Here is a 22,413-nt window from a genome sequence, read left to right on the forward strand (position 1 = left end):
TTTTTTACATTGTTGTTATTCTGTGATTCCATATCATTTAAAAATATACATATTTTGTTTACCTATTACTGAATACATTCAGGAAATAAAAGAAAGCCCATGTGGTTGGAATAAAGAGAGTAAGGGAATAGAGTATGTGATGAAGCTGAAGGAATGGATACAAGTTAGACTCTGCAAGGTCCTATAAACTACAGTGAGGCTTTTGTCTTTCTTAAATGAACAGTGAAAAGCCATGGAATCATTTTAAAATGAAAGGTTTCAGAACACCATGTAGGAAAACAACTTATAGGAGTATTTGGGAGTCTTAAAATCTTTGCAGAGAAGATGATTTGGGAATAGATTCAAAACATATTCAGAAGGTAAAATTAAGTAGCCTTGAGATTATGGTGGACATAAAAGGAAAAGGAGAAGAAGATATGAAAAATCACTCCTAGGTTTGTGTCTTTTTCAACTTGGATAGTTAATAACATATAACATTTAGACCAAAAAAGAAAAAAAGAAAAAAACAGTGGAAGAAGCTCCGGTTTGGGGCTGTATCAAGCAGATGTTTGGATATATGGAGAGAGGTGTGGGTTAGAGGTATCAATTTGTGAGATATCTAATTATAGGAATAACTGATGCTGTGGGTGTAATGAGGTTGTTCATGGATAAGTATATTTGGAAGAAGACTTCAAATAGTATTCAGAAATTTTAATATGTAATGGCTGGAAAGAGCAAGTTGTACATATAAAAGCATAACCAGAGAGATGGAGAAAGATCAGAAGAGTATTATATTATGATAGCCAAAAAATTAGAAGATTTTTAAAAGAAAGAAATAATCAACAGTATTGATTCTTGCTAGGAACTTAAATTAAAAAGAGCATTACAAAAACTTCCTAGTGGATTTAACAAGTAGTAAGCAGAATTCTAAGATGGTCCCATGATCATCATACCCCCAAATGCTCAAGTCCTGCATAATACCCTTCAGATGTGGGTAGGATCTATGACTTGCTTTTAGGAAACAGAATATGGATAAGGTAATGGTGCAGGTAGGGCCCCAAATCAATTAACTGTGAATTAAACAAAAGTAGATTTTCTTTTATTTCTGTCCCTTAAAAGATGGACAGCGCCTTCCCTGAGGACAGAGTCTCCTTGTTGGCTCAATGAAGTGAGCAGCCATATTGAGAATGAACATATAGCAAGGAACTGTAGGAGGCCTCTAACACAAAAAGTGGCCTCTAGCTAGAAGTCAGCAAAAAGCAGGGCTTTTGGTTATACAACCGTAAGGAAACAAATTCTTCCTACAGCCTGAGTAAGCTCAGAAACTGATGCTTCCTCAATTGAGCTCATGATGAGACTTCTACCTGGTAAGATCCTGAAGCGGAGAAGCTGGCTAAACCCACCCTGGACTACCAACCCATAGAAACTGCAAGGTAATAAACGAGTGCTGTCTTAGCCAATAAGTTTGCAGAATTTGTTACATGGCAATAGAAAACAAATAATAGCAACACAACGCGATTATTGGTGGTCTGAATGAAAGCTGTTTCAGTGGAGTGGCTGGGGAGGATCCAGATTGCATGGGTTTGGAGGAGTGAATGGGAGATAAATAGATGGAATGAGTATAGAGGACTCTTACAGAGGCTTACCTAGGAGTAAAACAAGAATGTACTGCTGTAGCTGAATGGGGCTGTGATCTGGAGGACAGAATTTATATATTTGTTTGCTTAATGGGATAGAACTTGAGCATGTTTCAAAGTCTGTCTTGTAGGAAGCAATTTATTTTTACTGAAAGTTTGCTTGACTATGCTCGGCGTAGAAGAGCAAGATATAATTCACATGACATAATTGGTTAAGAGTTATGTCTGGCGACCTAAGGTTGATCTTCACATTGAAAATACTGCAGAAAAGTATAAAAAATTGTAAAAGAAAGCAGTATGAATTATGCTACCTAGCAAAATTTTCTGTATGTGATATGTCCCAATGAAACAGGCCTCTCCTTGCATCTAAAGGAGTCAAGCTCTACTCTTCCTTCCAATTCTCGGTAAAGAGAAGCCTGTACCATTTGGCTTTCTATGATGGTTTTCTAAGGTGGCAGCTTTCCATGGCAATTGACCCAGCAAGTCTTGGTCAAGATCCCATATGGAATTGTAGAATAACAGAGAAAGAGCTATGCCATTGTGTGAGAAAATTACTACCTACCATTGGATTACTACCTAACACTGCTGCAAGAATTTCAGATTTATGTCATTTTTGTACAACCTGTTGCTTGCTATGCAGTATTGTTTTTTAAAAATAGTGGTAGTTCTTTCTATTAATTTCTATTTCTGTGATCAGAAACATGCTCATTATCCTCACACGAGATTCTTAGTTTGGAATAAGGAGAACAAGTGAAAAGGAAGAGGGAGGAAAGAAAAGAAAACCTGCTATGTCCGAGGTTCTATATCAAGTAATGACTACAGGTGTACCTCGTTTTATTGCACTTCACAGTATTGTGCTTCACAGATAATTGAGTTTTTACAAATTAAAGGTTAATATGGAGCTGGTCTATCTGTGTCATCTTTGAAACAGCATTTTCACTTTACATCACTTTATGTCTTTCTGTCACATTTTGGTAATTCTTGCGAAATTTCAAACTTTTTCATTACTATTATATCTGTCCTGGTTGTCTGAGACCAGTGCTGTCTCCTGTTGCTATTGGGATTGTTTTGGGGAGCCACAAATTGTGTCCATGTAGGATAGCAAATTTAATCCATAAGTGTATGTGTTTTGACTGTTCCACCAACCACCATCTCTCTCCCTCTTCTCAGGCCTCCCTATTCCCCGAGACACAACAATATCGAAAGTAGGTCAGTTAATAACCCTATCATGGCCTGTGAGTGTTTAAGTGAAAAGAAGAGTCATATGGCTCTCATTTTAAGGCAAAAGCTAGAAATAGTTAAGCTCAATGAAGAAGGTATGTCAAAAACCAAGACAGGCTGAAAGCTAGGCCTCTGGTGCCAAATGGTTAGGTAGGTTGTAAATGTAAAGGAAAACTTCTTGAAGGAAATTAAAAGTGCTATTCCAGTGAACACATGAATGATAAGAAAGAGAGGGCAGCCCAGGTGGCTCAGCGGTTTAGCGCCGCCTTCAGCCCAGGGCCTGATCCTGGAGACCCCGGGGTTAAGTCCCGCGTCGGGCTCCCTGCATGGAGCCTGCTTCTCCCTCTGCCTGTGTCTCTCTGCTTCTCTCTCTCTCTCTCTCTCTCTCTCTCTCTCTGTGTGTCTCTCATGAATAAATAAATAAAATATTTTAAAAAATGATAATAAATCTCTCTCTAAAAAAAAAAGAGAGAGAGAGAAATACCCTTATTGCTGATATGGGTAAAGTTTTCATGGTCTGGCTAGATCAAATCAGCACCAACATTCCTTTAAGCCAAAGCCTAATCCAGAGCAAGGCCCTAACTCTCTTCAATTCTGTAAAGGCTCAGAGAGGTGAGGAAGCTGCAGAAGAAAAGTCTGAAGCTACCAGAGGTTGGTACGTGAGGCTTAAGGCAAGAAGCTGTCTTCATAACATACAAGTGCAAGGTGAAGCAACAAGTGCTGATGTGGAACCATAGCAAGGTACCCAGAGGATCTAGGTAAGATAATTCATGAAGGTGGCTGCACTAAACAACAGACTTTTAATGTGGATGAAACAGCCTTCTTTTATTTTTTTTAAAGATGTTATTTATTTGAGAGAGCGAGCGTAGGGGAAGGAACAGAGGGAGAGGGACAAGCAGACTCCATGCTGAGTGCAGAGGCCAATACAGGGCTCCATCTCAGGACCCCGAGATCATGACCTGAGCTGAAATCAGGAGTCAGATGCTCAACCAAATGAGCCACCCAGGAGCCCCTGAAATAGCCTCCTATTGGAAGAAGATGCCATCTAGGACTTTCCTAGCTAGAGGGGGAAGTCAATGCCAGGCTTCAAAGCTTCAAAGGACAGTTAACTCTCGTTAGGGACTAATGCAGCTGGTGACTTTAAGTTCATATCAATGCTCAATGACCGTCCCAAAAATCCTAGAGCCCTTAAGAATTATGCTAAATCTACTCTGCCTATGCTCTATAAATGGAACAAAGCCTGGTGACAGCATATCCATTTATAGCACCGTTTACTGGGTATTTTAAGCCCACTGTTGAGAACTACTGCTTAGAAAAAAATTCCTTTCAAAATATGACTGCTCATTGACCATGCACCTGGTCACCGAAGAGCTCTGATGAAGATGTACAACGAGATTCATGTTGTCTCAATGTCCGCTAACACAACATTCATGCTGTAGTCCATGGATTGCAGAATCATTTAGCTTTTTAAGTTTTATTACTTAGAAAATACGTTTTGTAAGATTATAGCTGCCATAGGTAGTGATTTCTCTAATGGATGTGGGCGAAGTCCATTGAAAACCTCTGGAGACGTTTCAACATTCTAGATGCCACTAAGAACATTTGTGATTCAAGGGAAGAGGTCAAAGTGTCACCTTTAACGGGAGTTTGGAAGCAGTTCATTTGAGCCCTCATGGATGATTTTGAGGGCTCCAAGACTTCAATGAAGGAAGTAACTGCAGATGTGGTGGGAGCAGCAAGAGCCCTAGAATTAGAAATGGCACTTGAAGATGTGCTGAATTGCTGCAATCTCATGATCACACCTTAACAGATAAGAAGTTGCTTCTTACGGATGAGCCAGGAGAGTGGCTTTCTGAGATGGAATCTACTCCTGGTGAGGACGCTGTGGAGATGGTTAAAATGACAATGGAGCATTGAGAATATCACATAAAGTTAGTTGATAAAGCAGCAGCAGGGTTTGAGAGGACTGACTGCAATTTGGGAAAGAGTTCTACTGTGGGTAAAATGCTAGCAAACAGCATCATATGCTACAGAGAAACCGTTCGTGAAAAGAAAAGTCAATTAATGTGGCAACATTTCGTGTTGCCTTATTTTAAGAAATTGCCGTGGCCGCCCCAACCTTCAGCCACCACCCCTCTGACCAGTCAGCAGGCATCAACACCGAGGCCAGATCATCCACCAGCAAAAAGATAACAATTCACTGAAAGCTGAGGTGACAGTTTGCATTTTTTAGCCATAAAGGATTTTTTTTTTTACTAGGGTATGTACATCACTTTGTTAAACGTAACATTGTCGACTGACTACACTTTCTAGTGGTCATATGCACTAGGAAACAAAAAAAAAAAATCATTTGACTAATTTTATGGTGCTATTTGCTTTATGGCAATTCCATTGTCTGGAATATCTCCAAGGTATGCCTCTATAAATATTTAACTTTCATTCTCAACGCAACCCTATAAGGTAGACTCTATCATTATCCTCATTTTTTCAGATAAGTAAATGGAGTCTTGGATTAAAAAAGCAATACCCAGGTTCCTGCAGCTGGTCACATTAAGTGTCACATTAGAGAATAAACCCTTCTGTGTGACTCTGAAGCTAATGTCTTAATTAACTAACGTGATACGCAGCTTTCATTCCGAAAAAGAAGCTTCTTACTTAGGGAATTAACACTGGTCTGTAACAAGGCAAGAGGAACTGCTCATTATACTAACAAGGGATAATGAAGACCTCTCTGGAAGAGAATAACATTTTACAAGTTTCTTATTTCTCATTATGTCTTTCCATGTTCAATAGCTTAGTCAACCCAACTGACTTCCTGTAAGGATATTTGAAAACTTGCCCTGACTGCCACCCTCCAGTTGATGACAACTTGTTTATTATAATACAAGCATCAGTCATTTTATGTACCTGACATGAAACAGTGGTAAGGCTTAACTCTGACGTATGCGGACCCTTATTAGTCTTTTGTCTCCATGATGATTTACCATTATCTGCAGTCAGTCATTTGCCTTAGGCTAGAGGTTTTCAAATTTGAGCTTGCATCAGAAGGCCTGCAGGGTTCTTCTAAACACACAGATTCCTGCACCCAACTCTCAGAGGTTTTGATTCAGTAGATGTGGGTGGCAGCTCTTAAAATTTGCATTTCTAACAAGTTCCCAGATGCTGCTACTGTGGCTAGTCTGAAGACCACACTTTGAGAACCAATGACCCAGAACTCGGTTTAAAACCCTTTCCTGTAAAGAATCAGATAAATACTTTTGGCCTTGTGGGCCATATAGTCTCTGTCATAACTACTCAACTTTTCCTCCGTAGTGTGAAAGCAGATATACACAATACCTAATAAAATAAGAGATGAGTGTGTTTCAACAAAATTTTATTTACAGAAACAGGTGTCAGGCTGGATTTGTCAATGGACCCAGTGGTCAACCTCCATCCTAGACTAACTCAGAATTTTGCAAAATCACTATATATATACATACTAAATATCAGTTCTGAGAGAATCAATGATAGATTTATTCACCAAAATCCCTTATAAATTTTAAAATAAATTCTGAAGAAATATACCAGAGACTAAGTTAATTGCATTAAACCAGCATAGAGGAGAAACCACAGAGCTTCCCTACGAACCCAACCAAAAAGCAGAACTTTTGTGCACGAATCTGTATCCTATAGTTTTAGTTTTATGTTGCCCAGAACTCCATCTTCATTTTCAAATTTTAGTTTTAACTGGGAATTGTTTATAGTGTTAGAAGCAGTAAATCCATTAATTAAAAGAAAACCAACATTAAAAAAAAGAAAAAAAAATTAACACTATACTGAATGACACAGATGATAACCAATCAGGTTGTCTAAACTTTATAATAAAAACAAAATAGAATGAAAACACTCTACTTGCCATGAGTTGGCCCAACTTTCATGCACTTGCTCTTTACTCAGAACAGTGTACTTCAAAGTAATTTAAAATGCCAATATAATCCTAAAAGTCTATTAAGCTATATATGACAAAAAACCCACTGCATTAGCTCTATCCTTACAAAATGTAAGTTTCTCTAAAAGGACAAAATTCACATACATTTTTGCCATGATAGAATGCGATTCAGTTCCTTGAAAATAATTATGTGCACATTGCAGGAGGAAAGTTAGTATTATTGGTCATCTTATAAACTTAAAATGCAAATACTGTGTCAAGTGTCTCCAACAATGCTACAGACCAGAAATATTAAAATAAAGTCCTCATAGACGATCACATATTCCAATATTGACTAATTTGCTGATGGAGTAAAATGACTTTATAGTAAGATAAATAGCTTCCGTCTTTCAAAATGCTTTTCTAAATTTGATTAATCAAATGTTCCTTTTTGACTTATGGTTTTTTGTTTACCATTAGACATTTATTCTTTAGTCTAATGCAGTGGTTTTCAAAGAGTCCTCAGGTCAAAAAAAAATATTGAAAGAGTCTGGTTAAATGAAAGTGGAACATAATGATTTTAAACACATTTCAAAAGTTTCTTCTATTTCAGACCTCCTCAGAAACATTAATATTTATGGTATGAAAACATGGTAGATTATGTAGCGTTTTCCAATCCTATTTGAACACGGAACTCAGTAGAACATCTTGAAGTACAAGAGAAACTTGTAAGAAAGTTGTAAGAAAACAATGTTCCTACTGTCTGAATCCAGGTATCATTTAATCATATTTTTTTAAAAAAATGTTCAATTTAATTCAACAAATATTTATTAAGTACTTCTGTCATTTGACTAATCACTTAAAAGTCAATCCTTTATTTTAAATGTTACTCACCAAAATCTATCTAGAACATATCTTAGTCCTATTAAACATACTTACACTCTTCTTCAGGCCTCTTCCGAAGTGCTGCACGAACTTCTTTACAAGGACTTCTCTGATATTGTGGGGGATTCCTTCCCCTTATTAGGTTCTCCATCCTATAAGAGAGAACAAAAAATAAATTTTAATACCAAAATCTTGATACATTTTGGCTCTTTACATCGTCTAAATCAAGAGTCAATAATTCAAGTACCTACACAGGCTCAGTGGACAACACTATTCAGTATCTATAAAGAAATAAGACAGTAGGGAGTGGCAGTAGGGAATATCGTAAACAGGGGAAGGCTTGACTTTTCCAGGAGTTCTAAATTAAAAAAAAAAAAATTAAAAACACCACATGGACAAAACTCATAAGCCCATTCTCCAATTAGAGATCGTTATGAACTAAATGTGTACGTTGAAGCCCTAGTCCCCAGGTTAATAAAACATCTCACCTCCTAGCAACATTAGCCATGCTGACAACACTGAAATGCTAACAATGAGAAAACAGCAATAAATGAATCAAACACAACTTGAGTTAGCATATTTTACAGCACATTCTTTGTTGTATTTTTGGTTTCAGTGGACCTTACAGTTTTGTGCCACCAGCACATAATCTACTCATTTTGATAACCCTATAAAACCACCGAGGGCAGTCAGAGATGCAAAAGGAAAGTTTTTTTTATCATTTAATATCTTTCCTTTTATATCTCTGCCTACCGACCATGTGAAATTGATTCCATATGTTTGTTTCCATATAATGAGTTAGAAAGCACTAGTAGGACTCCAGGAGAATTTTACTTATATGGTTGCTATTGGAATCGAATGCCTCCAAGTCAACCCCCACAGGAATTGTGGTGCCCAAAGCTTCATTCTAAGAATGCTCACAAGCAGACCTGCAAGAGATTACACGGCGGAGCCTGACTTGAATATGATGAGCCTAGGCTCTGCAATCAGATGGCCTAGGTTCAAACTCCCATTTTGTCTCTTAAAGCGTGATTTCAGAGAAAGATACCTACTTTTGTGCCTTCATTTTTAATCAGTAAATGAGGAAAGCATAAGCCCTCTCATAGGACTGCCATGAGGATCAAATATGTTAATACATGTAAAATGCTTTACATTGTGTTTATCACAATTCCAGGGCTCAACAAATGTAGTTATTATTTATCACAATTATCCCAAATAAAAATGAAATCATATACTAAAATTTAAATGTCCCGTATGTTAGGAAAAGTATGAAACCTCGCCTTTATTCAATAAAGAAAAAGAACAGACAGTAATGATGAGGGAAGAAAATTCTGGCTAAATAAGTGTCCTGGTTGTTAGAAAAACACAAAACATCCAACCTCATGAATTGCTAACTTTCAGAAATAAAGAACTCAATAAAGTATACTTCATTTTATCTAATAAGATTTAAGATTTACTTATGTTAATCTTTCACGGATACTAAGATGGATAAAAGTGGGTTGTTATCCTCATGAATTAACTAAAGTGCTACATAGTGTATGTTTCCTAGACAATTTAGAAGATATCTCAAAATCGTATAGTGCCCTTTGACCTTAGCAACTACAATAAATATATTTTATAATGTATTACCATTAATCATTTATTCCATTTTTGTCTTTACAATGACTTCCTGAAAGATCATTTTGAAGATGAGGAAACTAAGGCTCAGAAATGCTCAGTGACCTGCTCATGGCCACACATGAAATAAAAGGCTCAACAGAGATTTAATCAAGGTTCTCTGACTTGTCATCTTTTTCTAGTTGTTTCTTAATCTATCATTTCCATGAGTCTATTATTATTATAATTCCACTAGAAGACTGATACTTGAGGTTACCACTGTGTAATGAATAATAATGATGAAATTTTTCTTTTTTTTTTTTTAAAGATGTATTTATTTGAAAAAGACAGTATGAGTAGGGGGAGGGGCAGAGGAAGAAGGAAAAAAAGAGAATCTCAAGCAGCCTTTTCTGCTGAGCTCTGAGCTGGTTGTGGGGCTCGATCTCACAACCCTGAGGTCATGACCTGAGCCAAAATCAAGAGTCGAAACGCTTAACTGACAGAGACACCCAAGCACCCCTAGTGAGATAATTCTTCTTAAAAACAATAATATTTATATTAATCTATGCCTATACATAGTGTAACTGTTAGATATTTATATAAATATACTACACAAATATATATATTTGCATATAAGGTTATTTGCTAATTACATGTTGAGTTTTGACCATTTAGCTATTTGCACTGAAATGTCTCCTTCTATCAATGACGCTTCAGAAGGCAGCTATGCTCACTACACCACCAATGCTGCACCTATCAGTGATATTTTAAGTTTCTGAGAACCACCAAAGAGATAACTGGGGCCGAAGAAACTCACTATAAATTATATCTACAACACGCTAATAGATGCAAACAATTCAAAACAGCATTGAAAGTTCTTTTTTTCCCTGGAATGTTAAACGTTATGCACAGGAGAAAACACACTTTGAATTAACTTAAAATTTTGCAGAGCAATGTTCATGTTCAAACTATCACACAACCGTGAGTCTTCCATCTTCCCGAAATTACACTCCCAGCTGCTTGAACTCTTCCACCAGTGTGTCATCTATGATCTACAGTTTGCATTAAACGGTCAGACAAAAAGACCAAAAATGAAGTTTTGGAACACAGCCAGCACATAGCAAAGGAGCTATTGGCGCCACTTTCATACTTGGCAAGCGACCAGTGGGAGTGTGTTCACAGTGCCAGCAAGGAGAGATTAAGTGTGATGACCACGGGCAAGACAGATGCTCTGACAACTCACTGAAGAGCTCTGAAAAGAGCAACCTACACGTCAACTGGCGGGAAGAAGTGGAGGCAGACACATTAATATTAAGGAGCATGAGAAAGCAATCAGAGATTATGAGCAAAGGTGTCTAGAACTCTCTTATGGTGTTCCCCAAACCTAGGTCATAAAACCACCTGAGAGACTTTAAACGGTACAAATTCCCCCATTCCCAGTAGGAAAGATTCTCATTCAGCATGCTGGAGTCACAGCCACGCAGATGTATGTTTTTAACATTAATCAAATATTTCTGAAGTAGCCTTATACTGATCCCGATACTGGCATTTGGGGGCCTCTATCAATAAAAAAATATACGGGAGAGAGAAGTTCAGTGAGTTCATTCCAGGATATAGTTATTTGCTGATACAAAGGTGGAGAGAATGCAGTTAGGACAGGTACCATCAAAAATGAAAAGATTAGCCAAAGAGGGACCGTCAAAGGCTCGCCAAGTACTCTGGTGACCCACCAGATGAGCCACAGGGCTGCCCGCTGCTAATCTCGAGAGTGAAATGATTTCTTCCAACAAGGTTTGGCAGCTCATCTGGATGAGAGAACACGTTTGGATTAATTAATTAATCCAGAATCGTGGACTGGGTTGAGGGTATGACTAGTTAAGAAGGGAAGCAAAGCTCGGGTTTGAATATGGTTGAGTGAATTTACACTAGATGGAAGAGGAAGAGGGAGCATGACTGAGTCACTGGGGGACAAGAGTATTGAACTAAGAGAGTACAGCTATTAGGTATAAGAATCTCTAAAATGCCTATTATGCTCCAGGTGTGATGTTAGGTTCTTTATATATACAGTATCTACATCCTTCTTGTTTTATCCATGGTTAACCTGAGTTTGTGTGTGTTGGGGGGGGGGGGGTTAATCATGACACAAAAGAACTAGATTAAAAATTAAAATCTACTTGGTTTGCTTACAAGATACCAAACATACTGGGGCTAGTTTCTCCCTTCTCGTTGAGCTTATTACTATATTTGTGCCTTTGAGCACAACCCAAACTGGAAAAATGTAGAGCTTAATGGTGTACTCGATAAACAGACAACTTTAGATAAGCCACTAAATGACGACCAGCACACAAGCAATGCATTGAATATTTGTAAGCTCCTTTGTTTGAGCTCTGTATTCTCCCCAGGGCTGCTGAAAGAGGTTTTTTTTTTTTTTAATCAGTTACATAGATATAAAATAAATTATAAAGAGGAAATATCCTTGACTTAGTTTCTAAAAAAGTAAACATTTCCACGTTTCGATAATTATTTTTAATTAAGCCATCCTGAACAAATGCAGACGTCTAAAAAATATCACTTACTTTCTATTGAGCTTTTATTTAACTTGATTATAGGCAGAATTAGACACAACAGACTATATTCCTATAAATAAACACAACCCTTTATATTTAAAATGGCAATCGACATGAGTGGAAGGCTTAGTAAGACATAGTAATATGGCCATTTGTTGCCTTCAAATCTAACAGTGAATGTACAAGGAGCATTTCTGTAAGAGTACGTAGCCATGTGATATCGACTGTGATCTGAAAATTCACTCAATAATGTTGTGCTGAAGAGGGTACTACCTTTTAATTCAGCCGAATCCAAAGATTAAAATCTATAATGTGACAAAGTTAAGTATCTTTTCTTGCCATAGCCCCTCCATCTTCCATGGGATCCCTCGGCACAGTGCCTAGACTAAACACTCCATAAATACTTAACAAACGATTTAATAAATGGATGAATGAAGTCTGCTCCTTTCTAGCAGGAACATTTGGAAGACTTTTTTCTCCCATTATGAATTTTAACCATTCCTGAAGGGGCTGTTTAAGTCCTAGTTCCACTCAGAAACAAATCCAACCACTTCATGTATACTCAGTGCTTGCCTTCTGAATTTTCCATATTATATCTATGACACGTTAGAAGAGTAACCAGCAATTTCCAAGCTGATATTAGTCTCCATTTCAGTTTTTGTGCCCTTTGTTCATATAGATTCTAAATCATTTAAGGACTTTGACACAGTGCACTGTGGTTGTCAAAATACTTTCCCATAATTTGTTTCATTCTCATGACAGTTCTGAAATAGATATAAGACATCACTACTTTATGGATGAGGCACCTGAAAGTCTGAGCAATTGAGTGACATATGCAAGATAACACAGAAGGGCAAGAGTTAGGATTTGAACTCCCTTCCTTTGACTCTCAAATCCCAGTCTTCATTTCAAATGCCCCCATGCACAGAAAATGTTTATTCTTTTCTTTCCTCTAGTGTCTCATGTGGTAGGATTCATAAGAAGTGAGTCATAGATGTTTCAAAAAATCTTGAAATGTTGAATATTTCATGTAATTGTCACTTTGATTCATGCTTCTGTATGGCTAAGAAGTCAACAGAAAGAATTCATGGCAAAACAAAATAAATACAAATAATGGGTATTAAAAAATAAAACCGTGCTTAAGCTTGCATATGAAAAGAAGGAAGAATAAGATTGCTCTCATTTTTGGAAATAATGATTAGCAGTCTGTCTTGCCCAGAGGAAAAGAAAAAGGAATAAGGGCAGCATGCTGTGACCATCCATCCTCACAAAGTTCTAACGCCAAGTAACCCCAAGTGAAGCCAAGCTTCAGGATTCCTTATTTGGCTTAGAATTCAAGAGAAAAAGGAAAGTTGAAGAAGTCGTGGAAGTGCTCTTGCTTTATCACTGAACATTATTTTCATTTAGGTGAAGTTGAGCCTGGATTCAGCACAATGAACCAAACCCCAGACTGAAACTATGCTTGCATGTTGAGCAAACAACAGCCATTAAAAAGTCTCAAATGTTTGTAAAGATCCAATTTGAACTGCAAATGACAGTGCAAAAATAATCAATACCCAATTACCTCAGCCAAATGTGTTGAGATGATAGTTAATAAGGACAAACTAGAGCAAGACGATTGTGAAAAGAAATTACTTCTTAACTACACTTAAAACTGCTGGAAAAGAGAGGGAAATGTTTAACAAAACAGAAAGATAGGCAACGTACTGTTGAGTTGGAAAAGTATCACATGCCTGAGTTTTCAGAGCCAGTGATGACTTATCATAACTGCAGGAATTATCAATAGTTTCAGAGAGGGCAAACTTATTTTTATATTTCCTTGTCACATATTTAAGGGATGACAAATACTATAGTATATTGTTTTCATCTTTTTCCAAAGAAATGGAATTCAAAGTAGGTAGGTATTATTATAGACCTCTTACAAAGTCTAGAGCTTGGGGATCCCTGAGTGGCTCAGCAGTTTAGTGCCTGCCTTTGGCCAAGGACGTGATCCTGGAGTCCCAGGATTGAGTCCCAGCTTGGGCTCCCTGCATGGAGCCTGCTTCTCCCTTTGCCTGTGTCTCTGCCTTTCTGTGTCTCTCATGAATAAATAAAATCTTTAAAAAAAAAAAAGTCTAGAGCTTATCTTTTAGAAACAACAAATCAGAACTGGAATGTTAATGGTCTATGTAATTTACTCCATAGAGGTTGTAGCAGACAACTGTTCCATGAAAAATCAATGAAATTAATGGGAAGAGCATATGTAGGAATGGAAAAAAAAAAAAAGTCAAGTTCCTCATAAATTCAGGAAGCACACTATTGACAAAATTCTAGTTTTTTAAATTTTATTTTATTTATTTATTCATGAGCGACACAGAGAGAGGCAGAGACACAGGCAGAGGGAGAAGCAGGCTCCCTGCAGGGAACCCAATGCGGGACTTGATGTCAGGACCCCGGGGTCACGACCTGAGCCAAGGGCAGATGCTCAACCACTGAGCCACCCAGGGGTCCCCAAAATTCTAGTTTTAAAATTATTTACTCCTCCCCTATTTAAGAAAAAAATTTCTGTGTTTTTTACCTATACACAAAATAATACTGGTATCGGAAGTCTGTTACCCACATGAAGGTATTTTTATTGACAAATTCAGTTGGTACAAGGAGTAGCAAGCTTTCTTAGTGAAAGTCCTTATAGAAATTAATGGTTACCTGTAAGATTTAGGAATATATTTATCACTGAAATTACAAAAGGATAATCAACTAAGTTCACTAGACTGAGTTTTTTTTTTTAAAGTCCCTTAAAACTACGTAAATTAAGTGGCTAAATTAATAAAAACATTCGCCTACAAAAATGAATGGCATTCATAGGATGACAAGAATGCAAAAAAGGAATAAGAAGAAATAAATCAATACATCCAAAATACTCAAAAGATGTATATTTTACTCTCAAGAGCAAAGACAGAGAGCTGGCAATGAGGAAGAAATAGATCAATTAAAAATGGTAAGAATTCTTAAAGAAGTCTTAATGTTGAATCAACATAATTATGCAAAGATGAAGTTGATACTAAAAAATACTCAAACAACAATGCTAGATTCCTGAATAAGATTATTACCACTCAGATTATGATACTATCACAAGTTATACCCGATTCATTCATCATTCTTAAAATTTAATAGCACATGGAAATTATTTATTTGAAGACTTGTATTTTGGATAAGATAAAATCCAGAAGTACAATTATCTGCCATCTAGAAATTATCAGCATTTAATACCTTCAAAGAAGCCAATAGTTTGACTTCTTTTTTTTTTTTTAAAGATTTTATTCGTTCACAAGAGACAGACAAAGAGAGGCAGAGACACAGGCAGAGGGAGAAGCAGGCTCCCTGTGGCCCACCCTGGCTCATTCCTTTTTTATATTCTCTTTTCTTCCCACCTGTGGTTTGACTTTAAAGGAAGATAAAAACACCTGAGTCAACATTTATGAAATGAGAAGACAAATACCAGCAGAATACAGAGACATGTCTCTTTGGGAAAGCCTATGATTTTGCCCATGTCCCCAATATCCTCTGTCTCGGTCCTATTAAGCGTCCTGCACACACATCTTATCACCCCAGCCTCCACTCAACCTCCTTGAGGGCGGAAGTTATTTCATCTGTGAGGATCTACTACAATTCACAGAATACAACAGAAATTAAATACTCCTTTTTAAATGAATAAATGGTATTAGAAATAAATGGATGCCCCATGCAGCTCCAGTGCGATCTCTGGTCATACAACATCTTCACGTGTATTAGTTATTCCCCAGGAAGAGCCTGTGAGCTTCGCACCATACAGATGAAGACATGGAGGTTCATTTACCCAAGGTCAGCACAGAGCCAGACTCATGTCTGCATTTTCTGATTCCTGCTGATCTTTCCACCTCGGCTCAGCTGCCTAGATGAAGGCACGGCTCAGCTCATTTCCAGATTATTCCACTTTCACGTGGAGCCTTCTTAAGTCTCAGAGAAGGGTCTACTCTCCCATACGGTAGCTGTTCAGACGCAGAACAAAATGTGTGTGACAGCACTGTAACTATTTTGCAAGAAAAGCATGTATTCCTTTCTCAAAGTGACATGGGGAGCGTTGGCAAACATGAATAAATATTATTCTTTTCAAAATGTGCACACATATCTGACCATAAACTCTCATATGTAAATTAAATGACATCATAGTCTTTATAACGGCGGGATGTCAAGGCCAAGTTCTTCCCTGTAGTTCTCTGCCTTCAGTGTGTTCTGCATCCTATTCCTGATGGATGGCTTCTTTCTTTTTTTTTAAGATTTTATTTATTTAATCATGAGAGTCAGAGAGAGAGAGAGAGAGAGGCAGAGACACAGGCAGAGGGAGAAGCAGCTCCCTGCGGGGAGCCCGATGAGGGACTCGATCCCAGGACCCCGGGGTCATGCCCTGAGCTGACAGTAGATGCTCAACCCCTGAGCCACCCAGGTGTCCCCGATGGATCTCTTCCGATTGCAGTTGTGGCCCACAGGCCCCTGCTTCACAGTCACTGAACTGAGATTTCTGAACGTTAGGACAATGTCCTCCCAGCAATTTCTCTAGAATTGTTGCACATGGTGCAGAGTCACAGAAGATACTCCAATTTTTCTTTAAATGAATGAACTGTGAAAATTAATGGAGTCTTGTTTGAGGGTGATGATTCTTATCGATGACAAAAGCAGATACCGTCATAACCAGAACCATATTTATGATTTCTAGGATGTTGTAAAGCATAAACGCTTTCAATCTCTTTGTATCTTATACTAAAATGAATTAAAAACAGGAACATGTGGTATGTTTTACTAAGAAAGAGGAGTCAAGATGACTCATCTAGGAAGATAGATTTCTGGGAAAAACCCAGTTATGTTCCTATTTGAGGCTCAGTGAGTACCCGAACAGCCTGAACTACTCAGATGGACATCACATAATTATGTGCTAATTCTAGGAGCATTTAAAAAATCCTTCTGCTTTTTCTAAAAATTTATGGGATCACAGGGAAGGATCACATCACATGGTGCATGGCTATCTCACCTCGAAATCCCTCACTGGGCATTTCATCCATGGTATCCTTCCCCTACCCAGCCAGAGGGGTTTGCTTTCCTTGGGCTCCTTTAGTTTATCTTCTGTTGGCTTCTTTTGTGGGTACGTAAATATATTATCCATTAAACGAATAGGACAGCGCATATTCATAGCGCCTGTGGTACAACCGTTGCTCCCCTTAGGGTCTATTTTCAATTCGGCAGCCAGGGTGTCTTTTTAAATCCGGAGTCAGCTCTTGCACTGCTCTGCTCCCAGGACTCTGAAGACTTCCAGTTTACTCAATGCAAAAGCCAAAGTCCTTACAATGGCCCAGGAAACCTTTGTGTCATGCTGCCTCAACATCCCCTCACAGGCCTTTCTTCCCCTCGTAGTCAACCCACTTGACTATATACAGTAGGCTCCTGCCTGAGGCCTTTGGTCCAGCAGTGTCCTCCAGAACCTTCCTTCACCTTGGTCAAGTCTCTATTTGTGTTACTATCTCAAGGATGTGCAGCCTGACCACCACATTCACTACCGTACTTTGAGCAGCTCTCCCAATATTTCACTGCGGTACCAATACTTTTGACCATTCTTGACCAATGCTTTTGACCATTCTTCCCCTGTTGTAATTTTATTTTTCCATAGCGCTTAGCAACTTCCAAAATAATCTCTTAATCTACTTATTTGTATAATTCACTGCTTATTGACTGTAAAGTCCATAGGTGCTTTGAAAAGAACATATATTATCCAAATAATTGCTGATATTTATTTTTCCTTCTATATTAATTGGTGAGAAATGCATGAATACTTCCCTAACATGCTGGTGAATTTGCCTATTTCTCTTTATACTTCTATGCGTTTTTTTGTTGTTTTTTTATATAGTTTGAATCTATATTATTGAGTATATAGAAGCTGTAACATCCTCATGAATTGAACCTTCTATCATTTTGTAATGATCCTAAGATCTAATAAGGCTGTTTCCTGACAATCTGTTTATCTGATAATAATATAGTTGCAAAAGCTCTCATGGGTAGCATCACATGGAATATCATCTTCCATACTTGTTACTAAATTTTTTTTGGATCTAAGAAACATGTTAAGTTATGTTTCTTGGAAAGAAAATATTGTTGTAAAACTTAAATCTAGCTTTCTAAAAAATTCATTTTTTATTTTATGTTTTTATATTTATTATTATTTAAAGATTTTATTTATTTATTCATGAGAGACACAGAGAGAGAGGCAGAGACACAGGCAGAGGGAGAAGCAGGCTCCATGCAGGAGGCCCGACATGGGACTCAATCCTGGAGTCCCTCGACTCGACTTGGGCCGAAGACGTAGATGCTCAACCACTCAGCCCAGGCATCCCTAAAATAATTGTTTTTAAAAAACCAGAACATTATATTTGCATTTATCTGATTTTACTGATCATAATTTGGATTTATTTCTGTAATTTTATATTGTGCTTTCTATTTATACAGAGTTTCTATTTCCCTTCCCTCTTTCAAATTAAAGTTTTTTTCCCGTTTTCATCTTATTTTTGTCTACTACTTTGGAAATTATGATTTCTATCTATGTTTAGATACAGCCATATACTTAATATTTGTTTTACCATTCTTTAATCATCTCAAAAACATTCTACCTTTGGTAAGTATCGTTCTTCCCGAAGCTCATCCTTTAAAATGGTCTGTGAAGTCAATCAAGAGATTTTAAATTTATCATTTGTTCATGTACATTATGTACCTCTTCTTCAGAGATAGCTCTATCAGATGAAGAATGAAATGTTGAACGATAACTTATAGCTCATTAAAAGTGTAATTTCCAATGGAGAAATCAGTTATGATTTTAACTACTCTTCTTTGGGAGGTAATCTTTCCTTCCCGTCTAGCTGATTTTAACATCTTGGTATTGTCATTTTTTAGTTGTACTATGATACTGTCTATTTGCAAATTTCTTTTTATGTTGGGTTTGATTTTTGATTTGGGATGTGCTGTCTTTTAGTGATTCTAAAAAAATCATTCATTGTATCTTGTTTTTTCTCTTTTTTATAACTGTTTAAATGTAAGTTAGGGCTTTGCACCCTATCCTCAATGTCCCTTAGCTTCTTCTTGTGCTGGGAATTCCCTCTTTGCCCCACTAACCCTCCTTCCTCCACTCTGTTCTTTGTCCTGGTGCACTAACCTCTATGTCACGCATCAACAAAGTTCCCTTGCCTTTGAATCCAGGTCTGTGTGACCAGTGGAAGATACTTCGTGGGAAACTCACTGGGGCAGGAGGGAGGTGGGGCGTTTATTTTCCCTACTGCATTCTTCTACAAAAGTCTGCAGCTCCTCTCAGATGATGCATTGCTATAGCTGCAAGGACAGCTCTCTCAAGATTCTCAAAACCTGTCCTTTTCCATCCTACTGTAGACACAGGGGTGAAGATGGCTCTTTGCTGTTGTCAGCCCCAGGATACTTCATCATACCATGTTGGTTTCTTTAATTCTGCCAAACGTGTTTTTCATAAATCCACCTGATTATTTTTATAGACTCCTGTTCTCTATTCACCTTTTTCTTATTTCTTAAAACACATACATTTAAGGTAATTCTAATATCTGAAAACTTTGTGATTTGATTCTTTTGGTTCTTCTTTCTGCTGATTCTGATTTATAGTGCTATGCTTTTTACGGTTTCTGGTTTCTTTATGCATGTTGTGATTTTATAAGATGAGCTCATTTTTCTTGGAAGTTTTTTCTTTGAGGATTCTTTGAGGTCCTGCTTAGAATGTACTTAGTCCAGAGAATATCTAAGCTTTACTTCCTGACTGCCTGCCCATTTCCAGCCACCAACACAAGAGCTCGTTTCCATAGTTTAGGAGATGGCCCTAGGGTAAATCTAGCTTCAATTCTTACCTATCTTTCATGGTTTTCTCCTTCTTTTAGCTTTTGGCTACCTCCCTATTATCTAGCCAGTTCAGCAACTCTTTTAAAGAAATGTAATTAATATTTCATCCAGATTTTTTTGTTGTTTTCACAGGAAGGTACTTTCAGGATATGCAGTGCATCATGCTGACAATAACAGAAATTACATGTATTTTACAAAGAAAATATTCATTTGTCATGATATATTTTGGAAGGATAAAAACAAACTAACAGGAATTACTTAAAATTTTACCACTGTATCCAAAGTATGAGGAAATTAAGCCTTAGAAATGCTAAGTATGTGAGCTGCAGATGACACAGATAGGAAGTAGGAAAGACAGGATTCAAATTCACATTTCTCTAATTCCAGAATCTCTATACTATAAGACCTCTGTTGACCCTAGCTTCTTTGCATTGAATCAAAATAATATTGTTAAGAAAATCGATAATTACTTTAGGATCAAGAAAGAGCCATTACATGCTCATGCTACTAGTAGAAAAGTGATGAGTTAAAAACAGCTGCTATAAAGTACACTAGAGAACATTAGCAAAATAGTATGCAGACTGTTTTAACCAATGGGTTTCCATAAATTTCAATATTAATAAACCAAATGAATTTATTTCATTTGGTAGAAATGTTCTATAAACAAGCATGGAGGATAAATAAATCTTCATACTTAGTGATAACATGAATTAAATAAAGAACCTGCAAGATAATATGATAAAAATCCATTCCTAAAAAAAAAAAAAAAAAAAAAAAATCCATTCCTAGACTATTCCTAGACAAAAACTTTAAATAGCAAAAAAAAAAAAAAAAAAAAAAAAAAAAAATCATCTGCACAAACCCTAAAATGTCTTTTTGTTCATCCTCCTCATTTCCCAGGCTTTCTCTGTATTCTATCTAGATTCTCTGCAGGGCTAGGCAAGTCAACAACATCTTATGGTAGATTCATTCAATGTTACCCCTCATAATATTTTATCATGGAAAAGATATCATGTATGCATTTTACTGGGGTGGTTCAGAAACAGCACCTGGAGGAAGGGAATCCTTGGGAATCTTTACAGTACTTTTCAAATTGGACAACATAGGTATCTTTCTAATCTGGCTCAGTGCTATATGTCATTCTGAAGTAATTCTACCTGCAAGAATTTTCCTGAAGGGCTGACAATTCTTTACATAAAATCGTATATGCAAAAGACAGTGCTAATAAGAGGCCAAAAAATTATTGGTTTAAACAAATAATTATGTTTTTGACTAGTCATTATACTTTTTTAAAAAAGATTTTATTTATTTATTCATGAGAGACACACAGAGAGAGGGAGAGACACAGGCAGAGGGAGAAGCAGGCTCCCTGCAGGGAGCCCCATGTGGACTCTATCCTGGAACTCTGGGATCACACCCTGGGCCGAAGGTAGACGCTCAACCGCTGAGCCACCCAGGCATCCTGACTAGTGGTCATACTTTAAAATATTATGTTTTCGTCTTTCAGATTAATCATATATGACAATATCTCAGGAATATCTATCACTAGTATTAGAAACAAGTACCGGTGAGAAATTAGGTCATGTGAATTTAGGTCAGTAACCAGTCTCTCTCACATGCACACAGACTCACAATGCAAGTATCTAATTTTGGGTCTATAACTCACTGTAGATTTTTATACCTTAACAAATAACTATGATTTTGCTTTTAATTGAATATTTATGTCTTCTATTTTCCTTTCTTTTCCTTCTATTTTTTTTTATAATTATGATGTAGTAAAGGATTATACTGGTTATTTTTTATTATTTCCATTATACTGTCATTCCTAATTAATCTCTACTATCATTAACATTATAGACATTTATCAGTATTTAATCAATCTTTAGGATCTAAAAGTTCTGTTTAGTGAAAAAGTTATTTTGAAACTCTACTTTTTATACTGAGAGAAATGTTTGTATTACAAAATATCTTAAATAACCAGAAAAATTGTGTTAGGAAACTAAAGCCACAAGTGGATGACTCCGCAATATATTTTTTTAAAAAAATATTCTTTCCTAATTATCTATTACTATATACTAAATAAGCTAAATGTCATTCTTTCCAATGTTACACAGCAACAATTTCTTTGATGTTTTAAGTCAAAAATCACTAACATGGTGAGAAGGGATGCGCTATTCTATACATAGGTCTTTAATTAGTCCTCTTGATATTTACTGCCTCTCTTTCCTTCTGTTCTGTTTTCCCAGATTTTGGACTACGTTTGACAAAGGTTTCACTAGGGAAATGAGAATAAAAAATAAAGTTTTGAGGTTTGCATTGAGCAATATTTCTGGCGTTGAAATATGCCTTCTCATAAAATGGTGGTGATAAGAAATGGTAAGTTTATCATTATTATTCTAATAAAATGTCATAACTTAAAAAAAAAATAGTACTCTGTGAAATTCCAGTGTCTGAGGACCATCAAATTGCATGATCTTGGAGAGGATCTTTGGGGAAAACATGGCATTCTTGACCAACATGATAAGTTGGAAATTGGTAATACTCTTGCTTAGCAAAATAAAACAAAAAAGCAGGAGGAAGAGAATAGCACTGTGATTGGAACATGGTAAGCATTCCAAAAACAGCACCTGACTGTCTAATGAATGAAAGTATAATTGTAAATATAGGTTGAAACATTTGTTTCCCAGCCAGAAATTTTGCACAACTG

The 22,413-nt window shown here is 36.9% G+C and overlaps 1 protein-coding gene across 10 annotated transcripts in view; it reads right to left on the reverse strand.

Moving 5' to 3' along the window:
* LRRC7 (leucine rich repeat containing 7) overlaps positions 1–22,413 on the reverse strand; it is a 491,773-nt gene that overhangs the window by 378,804 nt on the left and 90,556 nt on the right. For all 10 annotated transcript variants that reach the window (XR_003124468.3, XM_025417997.3, XM_049111806.1 and 7 more), the window contains exon 2: positions 7,684–7,781. Coding sequence is in view for 8 of the 10 variants with exons in the window: in XM_025417997.3 (XP_025273782.3) it covers positions 7,684–7,781 (98 nt within the window). In the remaining 2 variants the exon portion in view is untranslated. The remainder of the gene's footprint in view (positions 1–7,683; positions 7,782–22,413) is intronic.

Source organism: Canis lupus, chromosome 6 (assembly GCF_003254725.2).
Source record: "Canis lupus dingo isolate Sandy chromosome 6, ASM325472v2, whole genome shotgun sequence".
Classification (NCBI taxonomy): Eukaryota; Metazoa; Chordata; class Mammalia; order Carnivora; family Canidae; genus Canis; species Canis lupus.